The sequence below is a fragment of the Canis lupus genome, chromosome X (assembly GCF_048164855.1).
Source record: "Canis lupus baileyi chromosome X, mCanLup2.hap1, whole genome shotgun sequence".
NCBI lineage: Eukaryota > Metazoa > Chordata > Mammalia > Carnivora > Canidae > Canis > Canis lupus.
This window is the reverse complement of record NC_132876.1, coordinates 55,577,355-55,597,552: the sequence shown is the minus strand read 5'-3', so window position 1 is coordinate 55,597,552 and position 20,198 is coordinate 55,577,355. Positions and strand designations below refer to the sequence as shown.

Below are 20,198 nucleotides of genomic sequence, written 5' to 3'. Positions count from 1 at the left end.
TGATATGAATATTATTACACTTTATGTAGTCACTGATTTCCCTAATTCTATATTCTATTCCAATATTGTCCTTTCCCTCTTCTTTTTATTATTTTCCATATCACTTATTTGTTCCTCTGTTTTTTCCATCCTTTTGATCATTACAACCAGTTTTGCATCTTGGTTATAGCCTTTTTTATTTTGGCTGGCCTAGTTTTAAGCGTTTTGTCTTTGTGGTAAGGAACTCCCTGGTGTCTCCTATGCTTTTCTCAAGCCCAAGCACTATCCTTATGATTATTGTGTTAAATTCTAATCCAGGCATCGTACTTATATGGATCCCTAGCTGTGACCTTTCCTTGTTCTTTCTTTTGGGATTAATTACTCCTTGTTGGTATTTTGTCTAGGTGTCTGTCTTCTCTTAAGAAAGTCTGTTATGAAAAAAAAAGTCTGTTATGTTCCTGCTCTTGAGTGTAATGGCTATTATTTTAAGACATAACAGCCTGGAACTTCAGGAAGTGTTTCTGGTATATGTTGTGTGCACTCTGGTGTTGTGTGGCTGCTCTTTCCCTCAGGTCAGTCCTCAGCAGAGGTTCTCTTTGCCTACACTGGGAAGTGTTTGGACCTTGTCCACTGTGTCATGAGTTTTAACTGGGTGTGCTCTGGTTTGCTTGGTAAAAGAGTCTAGATCTTATTTCCCCTAGAGTTGAAGCTTTGCAGTACTCTATGGTGAGTAGACATAAAAGTGCAGGTGGATTCTGCTGGTCTTGGGGGAGCAGCCAACTGCTGCTCTGACTCTCAGGCACACTTGCCCTTGTGAAACAGAACCTGCTGAGCACTGGGGTAGGGTTTGCTGTAAGTAGCTCAAGCTTCCATTGTGGGTGCTCTCCTGCTCACTGAAGTATGTCTGTGCTGATGGGCAGGAGTAAAAATGGTGTCAGCCTGTTGTCTTATACCTGGAGAGGCAAGTTGGAAGCTGCTGCTGTATAGAAAGCTCTCCCAAAAGATTGTACAATCTCTTGTCATTTATTCCAGGCTTTCCTCAGATCCCTGCCTTCATCCTGTCTGTCTCTGGACCATCTGCCCATCTGCCTGAGCAGTGCACCTGTGTTTTATCTCAGGCTTGCTGGCTGGGTTTCAAAACTCCAAATTTTATGGAAGCAGTATGGCAAGGATGCATGCTAATCCTCTGGGGGAAGGTCTTGCCATGCTGTGTTTGGTACTGATTTGTCCCAGAAGGACAGCTGCACATACATATAGGGGCTTGAAGTTTATGGTAAAGTGCAGCAACGAGCTGGCATCCAGGTTAGGTGCCCTATGCAGCTGCCTCTCGTCCTATGTTAGCAAACAGGGCAGCTCAATGGTGACTGCTGTCTCTTTTGTACCCTGACAGGCAGTGCCACCTTTCCCAAATTCACTCCAAGAAAGAAAACTGTCTCACCCAGTCTATGCCCACCAGGCTCCACCCTGGTGTTGGTGCAGACTTCTTTTTTTAAAGATTTTATTTATTTATTCATCAGAAACACAGAGAGAGAGAGAGGCAGAGACACAGGCAGAGCGAGAAGCAGGCCCCATGCAGGGAGCCTGACGTGGGACTCGATCCTGGGTCTCTAGGGCCACACCCTGGGCCAAAGGCAGCGCTAAACTGCTGAGCCAGCTAGGGATCTCCTTGGTGCAGACTTCTAAAACTTCTTTACTTTGAGCTCTGCTGCTTGTAAAATCTTGCAATTACCAGCCTCTTTGATTTTCTCATCAATGGTTTTGGGGAGTGCTTTTCTTGCGCAATTCCCTGTGCCTTGCACTCTCTCTTCTTTCCCTCATGTTCCCCCACCAGCACTGGTGATTCTTTCCTCCCCCAAATCACATCTCTGCACCTCCTATTTTAAATAATGTGGCCTCTTTCTCCCTTTAGTTTGGCTTTTTGTTCTCTCAGTCCTCAGATCAATTTCCTGAATGTTCAGAATGATTTTATATGTGTCTAGCTGTGTTCAAGGGAAGAGGCAAGCATAGGGTCCTCCTACTACTCTGCCATCACAACTCCTCTCCCCTCTATTTTTGCTTTAACCTTTGTTATTTCCTTCCTTCTGCTGGATTTGTGTTTTGTTCATTGTTATTTTTCTAGCTCCTTTAAGTGTAAAGTTAGGTTGTTTATATGAGATTTTTCTTGATTCTGGAGATAGGCTTGTATTACCATAAACTACACTCTTAGAACTGCTTTTGTTATGACCCAGAGGTCTTAGATGGTTGTGTTTTTATTTTTAGTTGTTTCCATGTACTATTTTATTTCTTGTTTCATTTCTCATTGACACATTCAGTGTTTAGTAACATGGTATTTAGTTCTCATATATTTGTTTTCTTCATATTTTTTCTTGAGGTTGATTTCTAGTTTCATAGCATTGTGGTTACTAAAGATGCATAGTATGACTTCGGTCTCTTTTAATTCATTCAGACTTGTTTTGTGGCCTAAGGTGTGATCGCTTAAGTTTGAACTCATTCTTTACTCCTCTCCTCCCCATGTTTTAGGTATATAGTGTCATGTTCTACATCCTTTTATTTTGTGAAACCCTTGAGTGATTTTTATAGATATTCTTATTTTTCATACTGTCAATTATTATTTTTTTCCTTTCACTGACTGCCTGCATTTTATCAAAGAGGAAAAAGAAACAAATTGTTCCTAGTGTTGTAATTCAATGAAGTAGAGAAAAAGAAATTTAAATAAGAAGAAGAACCTTATGGTACAGCTATCACTATTCTAATAAGGAGACTTTGCTAAATTTCAATAGATAATATTAAAAGTGTGTGATATCTTAAACCCTGTGCATGGCTTTGCCAAAATTAATAACACTGCTATTAATATTTTAATGTAAGTTTATTTCTTTCAAAGATAGCTGATATTTTCTTAAATACATGACTCTCCTTTCCCTAATATAACTTCAAAGTAAGGAAGAACATGGTGATTTCAAGATTATTTTGAAATATATGACTAACAGCTCAGGCCACTTTACATGGAATTCATTTTTTATCATCTTTCCCTTGACAGTGCTACAAATGAAACCTGAAAGAAATGTTCTAGAAATAGTACATAAAATCTAAATGGTACTGCAATATTGAATATTTAGGAAATAGTTACTATTCTCTCCAGTAGTTCTTGGAAGCCTATAGCAAACTAAGACATGCATAATGAAATTAAAATACATTTATTATAATTTCCATTATATTTATATTGAGAATATTACATTTATTTCCCTAATATTAAATCACATCTCTGTGATTTTATCCATTGGAAACCATGTCTTTGCATTTATCTTGCTCAAAGATGTATCAGTAGGAGTAAGAAAAGCTGATTAAAGAAATAGATTGGTTTGAATAAGTCTAGTAGGAGTAAAGCTCAGAAGTAAAATTTTAGTCTTTCCCCAACATTCTTAGATCTACAGAGTAAACAGCTTTGTTAGTCAGTTTTAGAATCTCTTTGGAAATTTATTTATTTATTCTTTAAATTTTCATTTAAATTCCAGTTAGTTAACATAACAGTGTAATATTAGTTTTAGATGTAGAATTTAGTGTTTCAATGCATACAACACCCAGTGCTCATCACAAGTGCACTCCCTAATCCCCATCACCTATTTAACCCCTCCCCCCACTCACCTCCCCTCTGGTAACCACTAATATGTTTTCTACATTTAAGTCTTTTCTTGATTTGCTCCTGTCTCCCTCTCTTTTTCCCTATAATGTTTGTTTTGTGTCTTAAATTCCACATATGAGTGAAATTATATGGTATTTGTCTTTCTCTGATTTATTTATTTATTTTAGAGAGAAAGAGGCAGTGAAGGAGATGGGCAAGGGGAGAAGAAGAAGAGAGAGAATCTTAAGCAGACTCCCCACTAAGCGGGGAGGCTGGCTCAGGGCTTGATCTCATTATCATGATATGAGCCAAAACGACATCTAGCTGCTTAATCAACTGAGCCACCCAGGTGCCCCCACAATTTATTTTAACTTGTACTTGAGATCAATGTCATTTAAGATATCAGAATCCAAAATCAACATATAATGCATTTCATCCAATTCATATAATATGTTGTATTCTTCTGTGAGATTTTGTTTTCTATTTTCATTATTTGTACATATGTATGTTTAAAGATGTAGAGTTTTGTATTTTATAAATAATGTACTGGCCACTTACCACATTGGCTTACTTACACAAAAAATTATTTTTCATCATTTTTTTCTGAAGTTGTAAATTTTTACCAGAGATTGACACTTTAGCTTATTATATCACTAACAGGAAAAAAGAGTTGTTTTAGGGGTGCCCATGTAGCTCAGTTGGTTAATCATCCAACTCTGTATTTTGCATCAGGTCATGATCTCAGGGTCTTGGTAAAAGCCTTTTAAAATATCTTTACAGGGCAGCCTGGGTGGCTCAGTGGTTTAGCGCCACATTCAGCCAGGGCCTGATCTCACATCGGGCTCCCTGCATGGAGCCTGCTTCTCCCTCTGCCTGTGTCTCTGCCTCTCTCTATCTGTGTGTCTCTCATGAATAAATAAATAAAATCTTTAAAATATATATAAAATAAAATATCTTTACAAAAAGGGGCACCTGGGTGGCTCAGTGGTTGAGCGTCTGTCATTGGCTCAGATAGGGATCTCAGGGTCCTGGTATTGAGCACCACATCAGGCTCCCCACAGGGAGCCTACTTCTCCCTCTGCCTATATCTCTGCCTCTCTCTCTGTGTGTCTCTCATAAATAAAATCTTTAAAAAAAAAGTTACAAAAATAAAATTATCATTAATATCTGAGTTTAGGGGATCCCTGGGTGGCTCAGCAGTTTGGTGTCTGCCTTCAGCCCAGGGCGTGATGCTGGAGTCCTGGGATCGAGTACCGTGTCCGGCTCCCTGCCTTGAGCCTGCTTCTCCCGCTGCCTGTGTCTCTGCCTCTCTCTCTGTGTCTATCATGAATAAATAAATAAAATCTTTAAAAAATATATCTGAGTTTATTTAGATAAATTTTTTAAACAGCTCTTTAAAAAAAAGATTTTATTTATTCATTCATGAGACACACACACACAGAGAGAGAGACAGAGAGAGAGAGAGAGAGGCAGAGACACAGGCAGAGGGAGAAGCAGGCTCCATGCACGGAGCCTGACATGGGACTCATTCCCAGGTCTCCAGGATCACGTCCTGGACTAAAGGTGGCGCCAAACCACTGAGCCACCAGGGCTGCCCTTTAGATCAAATTTTAAATAACTTTTGCACTTTTAAATAGTTCTGACTTGAAAAATGTTTCCCTTGCTAAGCACTTTATTCAAAGGAAAGGCAAATTTTAATTGGTATATATGAATTAAATATTAATAAAATATTCATTCTATTGTATGGATTTAAAATAAGATACCCAACACACATTGATTACATCATATGATTTTTTAAAATTCACATTGAAGCAGATCAAGGAGAGAGGAAGATGGCAGCAGAGTAGGAGAACCCAAACTCTTACTATTTCTGAAATGCCACCTTAAATTTAATAATAAACATCTAATTCTTCTACCAAGGTATATTATGGTTCTAGATTTGAATAAAAATGTAAGTGAATATCAGCACAAAAAAAAAATCCTGAAATTTGCAGAAATACACTCAAGTGGTTCAAGAGGTACCAGATAGATGTATTTGAATATTGTACAAGATCATATATACACAATTATAACATTTTGGTAAATAAAACTATAATATAACCATATAATCTCACCATATAGTTTAGTGACCCCTATTAACTGAATATCAGTTATTTGTTTCTAACATTTAGGATCATGTTTTAGAAATTGCTATGATAAAACTGTGAAAAAAAATACTCCCTCAGATGTTAACTTGTTTTTAAATGCAGAGCACATAAATGAGAGACCAATAACTGATCCCTGCCACATGCCAGTAACTTTTGTGTTAAACAAATCTATGAATAATTTAAAAATATAGCAGGTTAGGGCACCTGCGTGGCTCAGTCAGTTAAGTGTCCACCTTAGGCTCAGGTCACAATCTCAGGGTCCTGGGAGAGAGCCCCACATTCGACTCTGCTCAGCAGGTAGTCTGCTTCTCCTCACTCTCCATCTGTGCTATCCCTCTCAAATAAATAAACCTTTAATATAAATAAATAAATAAATAAATAAATAAATAAATAAATAAATAAAGTGGGGGTGTGTGTGTAAAGATTTATAAATCACCCATGTAATAGGAATCTTAAGGTACTCTTCTGATAATTTTTTCACATCCTCCAGTACCTTTTAATCTCATTCATTTCTGTCAAAAGGTTACAGATAACTGGATAAGACTGCCTGTGAGAGGCAATCAGCAATACTAATCAGTCAGCAAAACAACTATCTTTGTAAGTTTCATCCTATTGTACTTCAAGGAAGAGATTTAATTTTTTTGATAAATTGGACTTTATCAAAATTAGGATATATGACTATTTAAAAGACTTGTTAAAATTATGAGACCCTTGGGGTGTCTAGGTGGCTCAGTCAACTAAGCATGAGACTCTTGATCTTGGCTCAGGTCATGATCTCAGAGTCATGAGATTGAGTCCCATTTTGGGTTCCATGCTCAGCATGGAGTCTGCTTGAGATCTTCTCCCTTTGCCTCTGCCACTTTCCCTGCTCTCTTTTTCTCTCTTTCTGTCAAAATAAATAAGTAAAATCTTTAAAAAGTAATATGAGACCCTTTGTGTGCTGATAAGCAGCACTTAAGATAGCCCATGCATGTTAAATATTTTACAATTTTATATGAATTGCACTTCCTCCTTGGAGATTTAAATGGAAGCTAGAACCAAAGAAGACTTTTTTAAAGATCCCCACAATCTGACTCCATGGACATGAAAAGAAAATTGGTACTTTTCCAAGCTATATTTTCCGATTTGACATTTTAACATGTGATTTTCAGTCTATTGTGTTTGCTCATTTTTAAAAAATAACAATAAAGTTAAATAATATTGCATTGTTAATTTCCAAGAAAATTTCATTTTTAACACCTGTTTCTATATAAAAAATAGAAATTCTGTGTATTTTACACAAAGTTTTATTCTTATCAGAGTTTGTGTATTTTCTCCCACCATCAGAGGCTTTACTCATATTTTCAGATGTATGTTCTTGTCTTGGATGGATATCTTTATACTTGATTGTTACTTCTGGTGGTGAAAAAGCATCCTAGGCAACTGAAATCTACAGTAAAATATTTCCATTCATTTGGAGTAACCATGGTTAATTCACATATAATTTCATTCACTATGTGAAATACCAATAACTTTTTATACTTTTTCCTTTTGTAGACTTCAATACTTTACATAACTGACTTACATTTATTACCATAAAATGCTATGAACTGAAAAGCTCTCAGAACATCTTATAGCACAAGTCTCTAATTTTACAAATGCTTGGAGATGTTAAGCAACTTGCTTGTGGTCACAATACTACAGACAGAATTGAGACTTAGAACTTAAGTCTTCTGGCACCTATTTCTGAGCTGATCCTATGTTACATGACTTCAATAAATTGAAAATTGGTCTTATTACATAGGTTAAAATATGTTTCATTGTATGTTTTCTAGGGTCAAAGTACTTTTGGGCTTGATGTCATTGAAACACCAGAAGGAGACAAGATGCCACAGCTGATTGTTCAAAAGGAGTTAGACAGGGAAGAAAAGGATACATATGTAATGAAAGTAAAGGTTGAAGATGGTGGTTTTCCTCAAAGATCCAGTACTGCTATTTTGCAAATAAGTGTTGCTGACACAAATGACAACTGTCCAGTCTTCAAAGAGGATGAGATTGAAGTCAATATACCAGAAAATGCTCCTGTAGGTACTTCAGTGACACAGCTTCATGCCACAGATGCCGACATAGGTGAAAATGCCAAGATTCAATTCTATTTCAGCAACCTAGTCTCCAACATCGCTAAGAGGCTATTTCACCTCAACACCACCACTGGACTTATCACAATCCAAGAACCACTGGATAGGGAGGCATCACCAAACCACAAGTTACTGATTTTGGCAAGTGATGGTGGATTGATACCAGCAAAAGCAATGGTTCTAGTAAATGTTACAGATATCAATGATAATGCTCCGTCAATTGACATAAGATACATCATTAATCCAATCAATGGCACTGTGGTTCTTTCAGAAAATGCTCCACTCAACACCAAAATTGCTCTCATAACCGTGACAGATAAAGATGCTGACCATAATGGCATGGTGACATGCTTCACAGATCATGAAGTCCCTTTCAGATTAAGGCCAGTATTCAGTAATCAGTTTCTCCTGGAGACTGCTGCATATCTTGACTATGAGTCCACAAGAGAATATGCAATTAAATTACTAGCTGCAGATGTTGGCAAACCTCCTCTGAATCAATCATCCGTGCTCCTTGTTAAAGTGAAAGATGAAAATGACAATGCTCCTGTTTTCACCCAGCCTCTCATAAGTCTTTCTCTTCTTGAGAATAACTCTCCTGGCACCAAGTTGACAGAAATAAGTGCAATGGATGCAGACAGTGGACATAATGCGGAGATAAATTATCTGCTAGGTGTTGATGCTCCATCTGAATTCAACCTGGATCATCATACAGGCATTCTGACTGTAGTGAAGAAACTGGATAGAGAGAAACAGGAAAAGTATTCCTTCACAGTTCTGGCAAAAGATAAGGGGATGCCATCCTTAATAACCAATGCCACAGTCTCAGTAACCATTCTTGATCAGAATGACAACAGTCCAATTTTTACTCACAATGAGTACAACTTCTATGTCCCAGAAAACCTTCCAAGACATGGCACAGTAGGACTAATCACTGTAACTGATCCAGATTATGGAGAAAATTCTGTAGTCACTCTCTCCATTTTAGATTTGAATGATGAATTCACCATTGATCCACAGACTGGTGTCATCCAACCAAATATCTCATTTGACAGAGAAAAACAAGAACGTTATACTTTCTATGTAAAGGCTGAAGATGGTGGTAAGATATCACATTCTTCAACTGCCAAAGTGACCATAAATGTGGTTGATGTCAATGACAACAAACCAGTTTTCATTGTCCCTTCTTCCAACAACTCCTATGAATTGGTTCTACCATCCACTAATCCAGGCACTGTGGTCTTTACAGTATTTGCTGTTGACAACGACACTGGAATGAATGCAGAGCTTCATTACAGCATTGTAGGGGGAAACACAAAAAGTCTGTTTATAATTGACCAAACAACAGGCAACATTACACTGAAGGAGAAATGTGTTGTTACAGACCTTGGATTACACAGACTGATAATTAAAGCTAAGGACTTAGGACAACCTGAATCTCTCTTCAATGTTGTAACTGTTAATCTATTTGTGAATGAGTCAGTGACCAATGCTACATGGATTCATGAATTGGTGTACAAAAACATCGAAGCACCAGTGGCCCCAAAGATTGGGACAACTGATGCATCCTCATCAACCAGTGACTATGTCAAGATCATGGTTGCTATTATTGCTGGCACCATAACTGTCATCCTTGTTATTTTCATTACTGCTATAGTAAGATGCCGCCAATCACCGCACCTTAAGGCTGCTCAGAAAAACAAGCAAAGTTCTGAATGGGTTACTCCAAACCCAGAAAACAGGCAGATGATAATGATGGTGATGAAGAAGAAGAAAAAGAAGACGAAAAAGAAGAAGAAGAAAAAGCATACCCCTAAGAACTTATTGCTTAACTTTGTCACTATTGAAGAAACTAAGGCAAATGATGCTGACAATGATGGAAACACTGTCACACTAGACATTCCCATTGAGCTGGAAGAACAAACCATGTGCAAGTACAACTGGGGCACTATACCTACTACCTTCAAGCCTGACAGCCCTGATTTGGCCAGGCACTATAAGTCAGCCTCTCCACAGCCTGCCTTCCAGATCCAGCCTGAAACTCCCCTGAATTCAAAACACCACATCATCCAGGAACTGCCTCTTGATAACACCTTTGTGGCCTGTGATTCCATCTCCAAGTGTTCCTCCAGCAGTTCTGATCCTTACAGTGTTTCTGACTGCAGCTATTCAGTGACAACTTTCAAAACTCCTGTGTCTGTACACACAAGACTGGTAGGTAATTCAAGTTCCTAACTAATCTTTGTAACTTTAATTTATTTTTAAAAATTACTTTCAGTTGAAGTAGAAATTTACAGAATCTATTGTATTTACTCCAACAATCAAAATGATTATATTCTGCAGAAGTATCCAAATAGGTGTATGGTTTCATTTTGAGTTTGGTAGAAAATCAGAGTAAGGCAACTCCTGATGGTAGGAAGATTGGGTGCAAAGTTATGATTATAATAAGGGAAATATTGTCTGCAGATGGAAGTATGACACTTCTTGCTAGAGAATATACTAGAAAAACACTAAAATAAATGTCCAGGCACTGTCCTTAGTATCACCAGGTGCATGAAGATCAGAACAGTCAGGGCTAGATACATCACAGTAAAGCTTTTTAGAATCTGAAAGAAGGTCCTGATGCTTAAGGGTGTTGAGATTCCCAGTTTCACTTGGGAAAAATCTATGTTTGGTCAACAAAATAAAATAGCATCAGTATGTCCTCCCTACCCACTATGCTCCCAAACTCCCACAATGAAAAGAGAATGTTATTTTTAGATTAGGAACCCACCATTATTCTTTTTTCATAAAATCCTTATTTACACAATGTAACAAGGATTAGAAAAATAAAGGTATGCTACTCATTCTCATCTTCAAGCCAGAACATGAAATATATATGAGATCTCTATTTTGGACATCCATATAAGTATTTGCATATTTGTGCAAGGTATTGAAAGCCCTCCAGGAGACATTCTTAAAAGATAATGAGTTTTGGAAAATGAAATATGTTTATTTTCTTTAATGGGCCTGAAGGAAATTATGGGCATATTAAGCCCAAGAAATCTATGTATAATAATTTAAAACCCAACAAACTTATGAAAAGAAGAGCTTATACAGTGATTTTTATCTGTATTCTGTGGAGAAATTATCACAAATTTCTCTAGAAATTCGTAAGTAAATTGAATGAGTTAAGTAAGATCACTCCTTAAATAAAATCAGGCAATAAAATTTATCTACATCTTGTCTCTGGAAATCATATTACATGTTGATTTTATTATTTTGTCTATGTTACTTTTTAAAAAGGTCTTCATCTCAATTTCAGTGAATAAAAACTTTTGAAAACCTACTTGGGGGATCCCTGGGTGGCGCAGCGGTTTGGCGCCTGTCTTTGGTGCAGGGCGCGATCCTGGAGACCCGGGATCGAATCCCATGTCAGGCTCCCGGTGCATGGAGCCTGCTTCTCCCTCTGCTTGTGTCTCTGCCTCTCTCTCTCTCTCTCTGTGACTATCATAAATAAAAAAAAAAAAAAAAAAGAAAACCTACTTGGGCTTGATAAAATGGTTGTAATATGAAAGTCAAAATGAGTATCTTTTCACCAAAGTTAGTGATATTAAAGAAGTGTGTCAGAATTCAAAATAACAATGAAATTTTACCATAATTTAGGAAATGATTTTAAGAATTGAGGTCATAAAAAAAAAGAATTGAGGTCATTTGAGAATATGCATAGTTAATTTATACAATAACATTAACCTTTCTGAGATCCCTGGGTGGCGCAGCGGTTTGGCACCTGCCTTTGGCCCAGGGCGCGATCCTGGAGACCCGGGATCGAATCCCACGTCGGGCTCCCGGTGCATGGAGCCTGCTTCTCCCTCTGCCTGTGTCTCTGCCTCTCTCTCTCTGTGTGTGTGTGTGTGACTATCATAAATAAATAAAAATTAAAAAAAAAACTTATTTAAACATTAACCTTTCTTAATCACACAGTGAAGGTAAGATACTACTCCTATTGTGGGTGCACTTTTGTTACAATAGGTCCTTAATTATGCTATTGCAGACAGTAAAAATAGAACCCTATCCTCTGTACAGAGTCCTGTTATGCTTCGAATGAGTTTACAACATAGTATTTACTTCTATAGTTCAAGTGAGTCCCATCTGGGTGGATTTCAGATGAGTGACAAACAAAATAGATGCCTAACATTTCCTCAAGTTTTGTTTTTGTTTATATTTAATAATTCATAAAGGTGCTATCATTTTCTAATTTTTTTCCTTCTGAGGCTGTCATTTATTTCCCTTAACCTATCCTCATGGTCTTTTAATTGTTTCTCTTTTTTTTTCTCAGCTTCCTTCCTTGCCATCAACTTGTCTTCTATGTCATTCACTTGTTCTTCTACCTTGTTAATCCTCATTGTTAGGACCTCCAGTTTGGATTGCATCTCATTTAATTGATTTTTAAGTTTGTCCTGATTAGATTTAAGTTCTGCAGTAATGAAGTTTCATGAATCCTTTATGCTTTTTTCTAGAGCCACAATTTTTTTAACTTTTTCTTTATTTTTATTTTTTCTTCATAATTGTGCTTCTGAATTGGTTTTCTGACATAGAATTGTAATCCAAATTTTGTAACTCTGTGGGAAAGAGTACTGTTTCTGATTCTTTCTTTTGTCGTGAGTTTTTCCTTCTAGTCATTTTGCTCAGTGCAGAGTGGCCAAAAACAAGTACTGGAAAAAGGAGAAAAAGAGAAAAAATGGGGGGCCAGGTAACAAACAGAAAACAAAAAAAAGGAGGGGTGTCCTCTGATTCTATATACTGTAAATCCCTTGACTTCCCCTGGAACTTTCCAGTGCTGCTTGGTCAATAACTTGCTTTTCCCCTCTCCTTCAAGCTGGTCTTTAGGGGAGGGGCCTGCTGTGTTGATTCTCAGGTGTGTGCACCTGGGGGAGTTGCCCAGCCCCCTGCCAGTTGCACGGCTCAGTGGGAGTTGTTTATCCTGTGAGGCCCCTGCTCAGTCCCAGGTACAAGGTGACACCAGAAGGAACAACAGCAGTCGTGGCAGCCAGCTCTCCAGCTCTTGAGTCAGCCCCTGCAGTAACTACTGAGGCTCCCAGTCTGCAGGGGTCTAGATGCTGGGGGGGAGGGGTGCTGATCTGAAGACCTCGGGTCCCGCGGTAGGAGCCTCCTTGCTTCACTGTGTCCTCCTGGCCTCCCTCTGTCCAGGGGGAAGCACCAGATCTTGGGCTGTGTCCCCTGGTGCGCTGGGATCTGGGGCCTGCATGCCTGGAATCACGCTCCAGGTGCCGCTAGCCCCCTCCACCCGGAGCCGCTGGCCGAGCCGCTGCCTGAGCTGCTCCAGAAGCCCCAAAGGGGGCTCCCTACAGCCCTTTAGGGACCTCGACCCAGGTGTGTGGTGCTCTCTACCCCAGGGCACAGGTCCTCTGTTAGTGTCCCTGGGAGCCTGAGGACATCCCTGCCCCTCTTGGGTTCCTGCCCGAGTTCCTTGTGAGCGCCTTTCCGTGGGGAAGATTGGTAAAGTTTCTGCTTCTCTGGGACTGCGCTTTCCTGTCCACGGGGCACTCTCCGTGGGGTCTTCTTCCAGCTCCTCACGGCCCCTCCCCCTTGGTTGCGTTTTTATTTCTTTATTTTCTTCTGTCTACCTACCTTAATAGAAGCACAAACTCTTCTCACTTTAGCATTCCAGCTGTTCTCTCTTTAAATCTCAGACCGAATTCGTAGGTTTTCGGGATGATTTGAAAGTTATCTAGGTAAATTGGTGGGAACATGTGACTTGGGGACCTACTCTTCCTCCATCTTGCCCCACCTCCTAGATCATTGCTTTTGTAACCTGAATTTCCCATTATAAAGGCAAGCAACAAAACAAAAACAAAGAAACACGATAAAAATGATGTTGCAATAAACCTTATGCTTCTTTTAGCTATAATTTTGCCATAAAAATTTATAATTTGTGGAAGAAACAGTGCAGTGTAATAAAAGAGTTTCATCATGCTTTTTATCCATTTACTTACGCTAAATGCCAACAATTGCAATATAATGCAATGCCGTCTTGTACAAACTTATAGTTAATATATCAATCATCCAGCATAGAATTACTTGCCATCTCAGATTGCTGAAGAATTTAAACATCATCTCTGGGAGTTTGAAAATGAAGCTGAAGTACCCTAGCTACCCTCTGAAAGGTATCCAGGGTAAGAGATTTTTTTTTAAGACCATAAACAAAGAACAACCACAAAGAAACACTTTAGTAATTTTTTTTCTGAAAAGATTTACTAATATGGCATTGTTGGGAAAGTAATTATAAGTACCTGCCAGTATGCTTAAAAGTTGGATAATATAAAATGTTCTTATTGGTTTTTATGTAGATGGCAATCATGTTCTTCTGCTATAATTATTAAAAAATTATTTTTGTTGTAATCATATTTACTTATCCTAAAAATACTGAAAATGAAGTTCTTTCTATTTTTATCTATTAAAAGGAGAATTTAAAGTTCTTTATACTCCCTGATATAGCTTGAATCATATGAGAGGAGAAACAAGGATTTATTTATTTATATTTTTTAAAGGAGCAGTCTGAATTCATTTTATTTTTTTTCCAATTATTTTTTTTATAATAAATTTATTTTTTATTGGTGTTCAATTTACCAACATACAGAATAACACCCAATGCTCATCCCGTCAAGTGCCCCCCTCAGTGCCCATCACCCATTCACCCCCCCTCCCCGCCCTCCTCCCCTTCCACCACTGCTAGTTTGTTTCCCGAGTTAGGAGTCTTTATGTTCTGTCTCCCTTTCTGATATTTCCCACACATTTCTTCCCTTATATGCCCTTTCACTATTATTTATATTCCCCAAATGAATGAGAAAAGACACTGTTTGTCCTACTCCCATTGACTTACTTCACTCAGCGTAATACCCTCCACTTCCATCCCGTTGAAGCAAATGGTGGGTATTTGTCGTTTCTAATGGCTGAGTAATATTCCACTGTATACATAAATCACATCTTCTTTATCCATTCATCTTTCGATGGACACCGAGGCTCCATCCACAGTTTGGCTATTGTGGACATTGCTGCTATAAACATTGGGGTGCAGGTGTCCCGGTGTTTCATTGCATCTGTATCTTTGGGGTAAATCCCCAACAGTGCAATTGCTGGGTGTAGGGCAGATATATTTTTAACTCTTTGAGGAACCTCCACACAGTTTTCCAGAGTGGCTGCACCAGTTCACATTCCTACCAACAGTGTAAGAGGGTTCCCTTTTCTCCGCATCCTCTCCATCATTTGTGGTTTCCTGCCTTGTTAATTTTCCCCATTCTCACTGGTGTGAGGTGGTATCTCATTGTGGCTTTGTTTTGTATTTCCCTGATGGCAAGTGATGCAGAGCATTTTCTCATGTGCATGTTGGCCGTGTCTATGTCTTCCTCTGTGAGATTTCTGTTCATGTCTTTTGCCCACTTCATGATTGGATTGTTTGTTTCTTTGGTGTTGAGTTGAATAAGTTCTTTATAGATCTTGGATACTAGTCCTATATCTGGCATGTCATTTGCAAAGATCTTCTCCCATTCTGTAATTTGTCTTTTAGTTTTGTTGACTGTATCCTTTGCTGTGCAAAAGCTTTTTATCTTGATGAAGCCCCAATAGTTCATTCTTGGTATTGTTTCTTTTGCCTTAGTGGATGTATCTTGCAAGAAGTTATATAAAGCTATAGAGTCATATCTAAATAGTGACACATCTATTTTATTTCTCTAGCATTAAATTACCGAATTTGTTGCTTTGAATAATTTGCTCCTTAAAATTAACTCGTGGAGGGGATCCCTGGGTAGCGGAATGGTTTAGCGCCTGCCTTTGGCCCAGGGCGCGATCCTGAAGACCTGGGATCGAATCCCACGTCGGGCTCCTGGTGCATGGAGGCTGCTTCTCCCTCTGCCTGTGTCTCTGCCTCTCTCTCTCTCTCTCTCTCTCTCTCTGTGACTATCATAAATAAATAAAAATTTAAAAAAAATTAACTCGTGGAGGAGGGGCAAGATGGCAGAAGAGTAGGATCCCCAAATCACCTGTCCCCAACAAACTACCTAGATAACCTTCAAATCATCCTGAAAATCTATGAATTCGGCATGAGATTTAAAGAGAGAACAGCTGGAATACTACAGTGAGAAGAGTTCGCACTGCTATCAAGGTAGGAAGACGGGGGAAAAAATAATTAAAGAATCAACAGGCATCCAAGGGGGAGGGGCCCCGCGAGGAGCCGGGCTAAGGCCGGGGTGAGTGTCCCCAGGACAGGAGAGCCCTGCCTGGAGAAGCAAGAGCTTCACCAATCTTCCCGTACAGAAAGGCGCTTGCAGGGAGTTAGAGCAGGACCCCAGGAGGGCAGGGATGCCCTCAGGCTCCCTGAGACACTAACAGACACCTGCGCACCAGGGAGAGTGTGCCGAGCTCCCTAAAGGACTGCAGTGCGCGCAGGCATTGACCTGGGAGCAGCTGGAGGGGCTCGGGCAGCAGCTCCACGGAGAGGCGGCTGAGCCACCCGGAGGTCAAATCCAACAGCCAGGCCCGGGAGCAGTGGGCGCCGGGGACACAGCCCAGGATCCAGCCTTCCCCCGGGACACGCACAAGCTTGGAGGGCCCAGGACAGCAAGGACACTCCTGCCCGGAGCTGAGCAGATCAGCGGCCCCTCCCCGGAGCATCCAGGCCCTGCAGATGGAGAGCTCAGTAGTTACTGCGGGAGCTGAATCCAGGGCTCCAGAGCTGGCTGCCGCCTCTGGAGTTGTTCCTTCTGGGACAACACAGGGTAAACCACCCCCATTGATTCCTGTACCAGGCAGGGGGCAGAGCAGCTCCCCCAAGTGCTAACACCTGAAAATCACCACAACAGACCCCTCCCCTAGAAGACCAACTAGACAGACATGTTCTAGGGAAAGTCAAGAGATTAAAGTATACAGAATCAGAAGATACTCCCCCGTGTTTTATTTTTTCTTTGCTTTTTGTTTCTCTTTGCCTCACCCACCCTTTTTTCCCCTTTTTTTCTTTTTCTTTCTTTCTTCTTTTTTCTTTGTTTCTTCCTTTTTTCTTCTTCTCTTTTCTTTCCTTCTTTCTCTCCTCTCTTTTTCTCCTTTTCCCAATACAACTTGTTTTTCACCACTCTGCACTGAGCAAAATGACTAGAAGGAAAACCTCACCTCAAAAGAAAGAATCAGAAATAGTCCTCTCTCCCACAGAGTTACAAAATCTGGATTACAATTCAATGTCAGAAAGCCAGTTCAGAAGCACTATTATACAGCTACTGGTGGCTCTAGAAAAAAGCATAAAGGACTCAAGAGACTTCATGACTCCAGAGTTTAGATCTTATCAGGCAGAAATTAAAAATCAATTGAATGAGATGCAATCAAAACTAGAAGTGCTAACGACCAGGGTTAATGAGGTGGAAGAATGAGTGAGTGATATAGAAGACAAGTTGATGGCAATGAGGGAAACTGAGGAAAAAAGAGACACAATTTAAAGACCATGAGGTTAGATTAAGAGAAATAAACGACAGCCAGAGTAAGAAAAACCTACTTTTAATTGGGGTTCCCAAGGGCGACAAAAGGGACAGAGGTCCAGAATATGTATTTGAACAAATCCTAGCTGAAAACTTTCCTAATCTGGGAAGGGAAACAGCCATTCAGATCCAGTAAATAGAAAGATCCCCCCCTAAGATCAATAAAAACCGTTCAACACCTCGACATTTAATAGTGAAGCTTGCAAATTCCAAAGATAAAGAGAAGATCCTTAAAGCAGCAAGAGACAAGAAATCCCTGACTTTTAGGCGGAGGAGTATTAGGGTAACAGGAGACCTCTCCACAGAGACCTGGCAGGCCAGAAAGGGCTGACAGGATATATTCAGGGTCGTAAATGAGAAGAACATGCAACCAAGAAGACTTTATCCAGCAGGCTCTCATTCAGAATGGAAGGAGAGATAAAGAGCTTGCAAGATAGGCAGGAACTGAAAGAATATGTGACCTCCAAACCAGCTCTGCAAGAAATTTTAAGGGGGAATCTTAAAATACCCCTTTAAGAAGAAGTCCAGTGGAACAATCCACAAAAAAAAAAAAAAAAAAGACTGAATAGATATCAGGATGACACTAAACTCCTATCTGTCAATAGTAACTCTGAACGTGAACGGGCTTAATGACCCCATCAAAAGGCACAGGGTTTCAGACTGGATAAAAAAGCATGACCCATCTATTTGCTGTCTACAAGAGACTCATTATAGATAGAAGGACACCTACAGCCTGAAAAGAAAAGGTTGGAGAACCATTTACCATTCGAATGGTCCTCAAAAGAAAGCAGGGGTAGCCATCCTTATATCAGATAAACTAAAATTTACTCCGAAGACTGTAGTGAGAGATGAAGAAGGACACTATATCATACTTAAAGGATCTATCCAACAAGAGGACTTAAAAATCCTTAATATATATGCCCCAAATGTGGGAGCTCCCAAATATTTAAATCAATTAATAACCAAAGTGAAGAAATACTTTGATTTTCCTAGTATAACACCCAGTGCTCATCCTGTCAAGTGTCCCCCTCAGTCACCTGTCACCCAGTCACCCCCCCCCCCCACCTGCTTCCCCTTCCACTACCTCTTCTTCGTTTCCCAGATTTAGGAGTCTCTCATGTTTTGTGGGGTTGGTAGATTAGTATCTGTGTACTGGTTCAGAAATTTCTTGGCACTTAATAAATATATTTTTATGGTAGGCAGCAAATTTGTGATATGCTGGCAAATACAGGACAGGTTTTCATTTCAGATCATTCATAAATACAAGCTGTTGAAGTCAATGAGTTATAATAGCATTGGAATGAAAATATATCCACCTTAAATTTCATCTATTTGAATATTATAAATTGTCCTCCACATTTCCATTCATATGTTAAATGGAACACTTAAGTAACAGTGAAATTTAAGCTCCATGAGAAAATTTCCTGTTTCTATTCCTAGTACCTACAGTTTTTCCTGTCATATTCCAACTCTTCAATTATTCTGATATGTAGAAAGAGAGATTTATACAGGCACTATCTTATTTACCCATATTTCAGGCATGTGTGCAATCCACTACATTTTTCATTTTTAACAAACCAATGAAAAAATACTTATATATATATATATATATATATATATAAATTTTTTTCCTTCTAAGGCAATGAAGGAGGCTGTAGGATCTCACACTCCCATGAAAGAATCAACAACTGTGGAGATCTGGATTCATCCCCAACCACAGGTATGAAAAAAAACACTTCATATTTCCTTTCTATTCCCTTTAATTGGTTTTATGAATGTAAGAGATATTCTTAAGTTCTGTTTCTTAATGTGTGTTCTATGAAGTTTCTTTAATGGTTTTGTACCAGACTCTAGTGTAAAAATATGACAGTGAATACATGTTTCTCCCTAGTGTTGTTTGCTAATATTAGTGGAGTTAGTTTATTTGTTGAATAAGATATAAGCATTCCTTAAAAGTATCTTCTAAATGACTATTCCACTCATTGTTAAGTCTACTTCTGAAATTATGAATTGAAAAAAAAGACAACTACTGTTTTATAATATGATATAATATAGGGAAATTTGTTTTTATGCTCATTAAGCAAATTTTAGTAAAATCTCACTAAAATCAGTTCAGGTGGAAACCAGTTTGATTTTTTAAAATTAAGTTATAAAATACTTTGAAAACAAAACAAAACAAAACACTTTTACTCATTTCGATCATGACAGCTCAAAATTTGACTAACAAATCCAATCACACTTTTTTCCTAAGTAGAGACCCTGAAGGGAACTGCAAAAATGGAGTAAGCAGACCAATATCTAAATATTTTTACACTATTTGTTATTTTGTGACCGGTTAACTTACTACTTTTAATAAAGTAAGGATTCTGAATATGACCCTTTGGGTGCCAAATTAATAACCATAAATTGATCTCTAGCAAGTTATTTTCATATGTTTTCATTTTTACAAAGCATATAAATTTAGAAGATGTAGAAAAATAATGCTTAAGTACAATGTTTAAAAAAACCAATGGAATTGTTGCAGGACCATTGACTATGACAGTCAAGAAAGAATTCTTGAGATCTTTTACAGTGCAACTTAGTAAGTTTATTCAAGGAACACAGGGACAGGTCTCATGGGCAAAAGAGCTGACCTTATTCTGTACGAAACTGGTGGTTGTATGTTTAGTGCTTGACTGGGAGGTGACACACAAAGAGCATTAGATCATAAATGTCCTCTTCAGATTTCTACACATAAAACTACTTTTCCAAGATTTTTCTGGTGCTTATCATTCAGTTCAATATTCACTATCAGTGAGATATACAGGCCATCATG

The 20,198-nt window shown here is 38.8% G+C and overlaps 1 protein-coding gene across 4 annotated transcripts in view; it reads left to right on the top strand.

Annotated features, from left to right (window-relative positions):
• PCDH11X (protocadherin 11 X-linked) overlaps positions 1-20,198 on the top strand; it is a 501,886-nt gene that overhangs the window by 122,536 nt on the left and 359,152 nt on the right. For all 4 annotated transcript variants that reach the window (XM_072818012.1, XM_072818009.1, XM_072818008.1 and 1 more), the window contains exons 3-4: positions 7,560-10,076; positions 19,023-19,103. In XM_072818012.1, the coding sequence (XP_072674113.1) occupies positions 7,560-10,076; positions 19,023-19,103 (2,598 nt within the window). The remainder of the gene's footprint in view (positions 1-7,559; positions 10,077-19,022; positions 19,104-20,198) is intronic.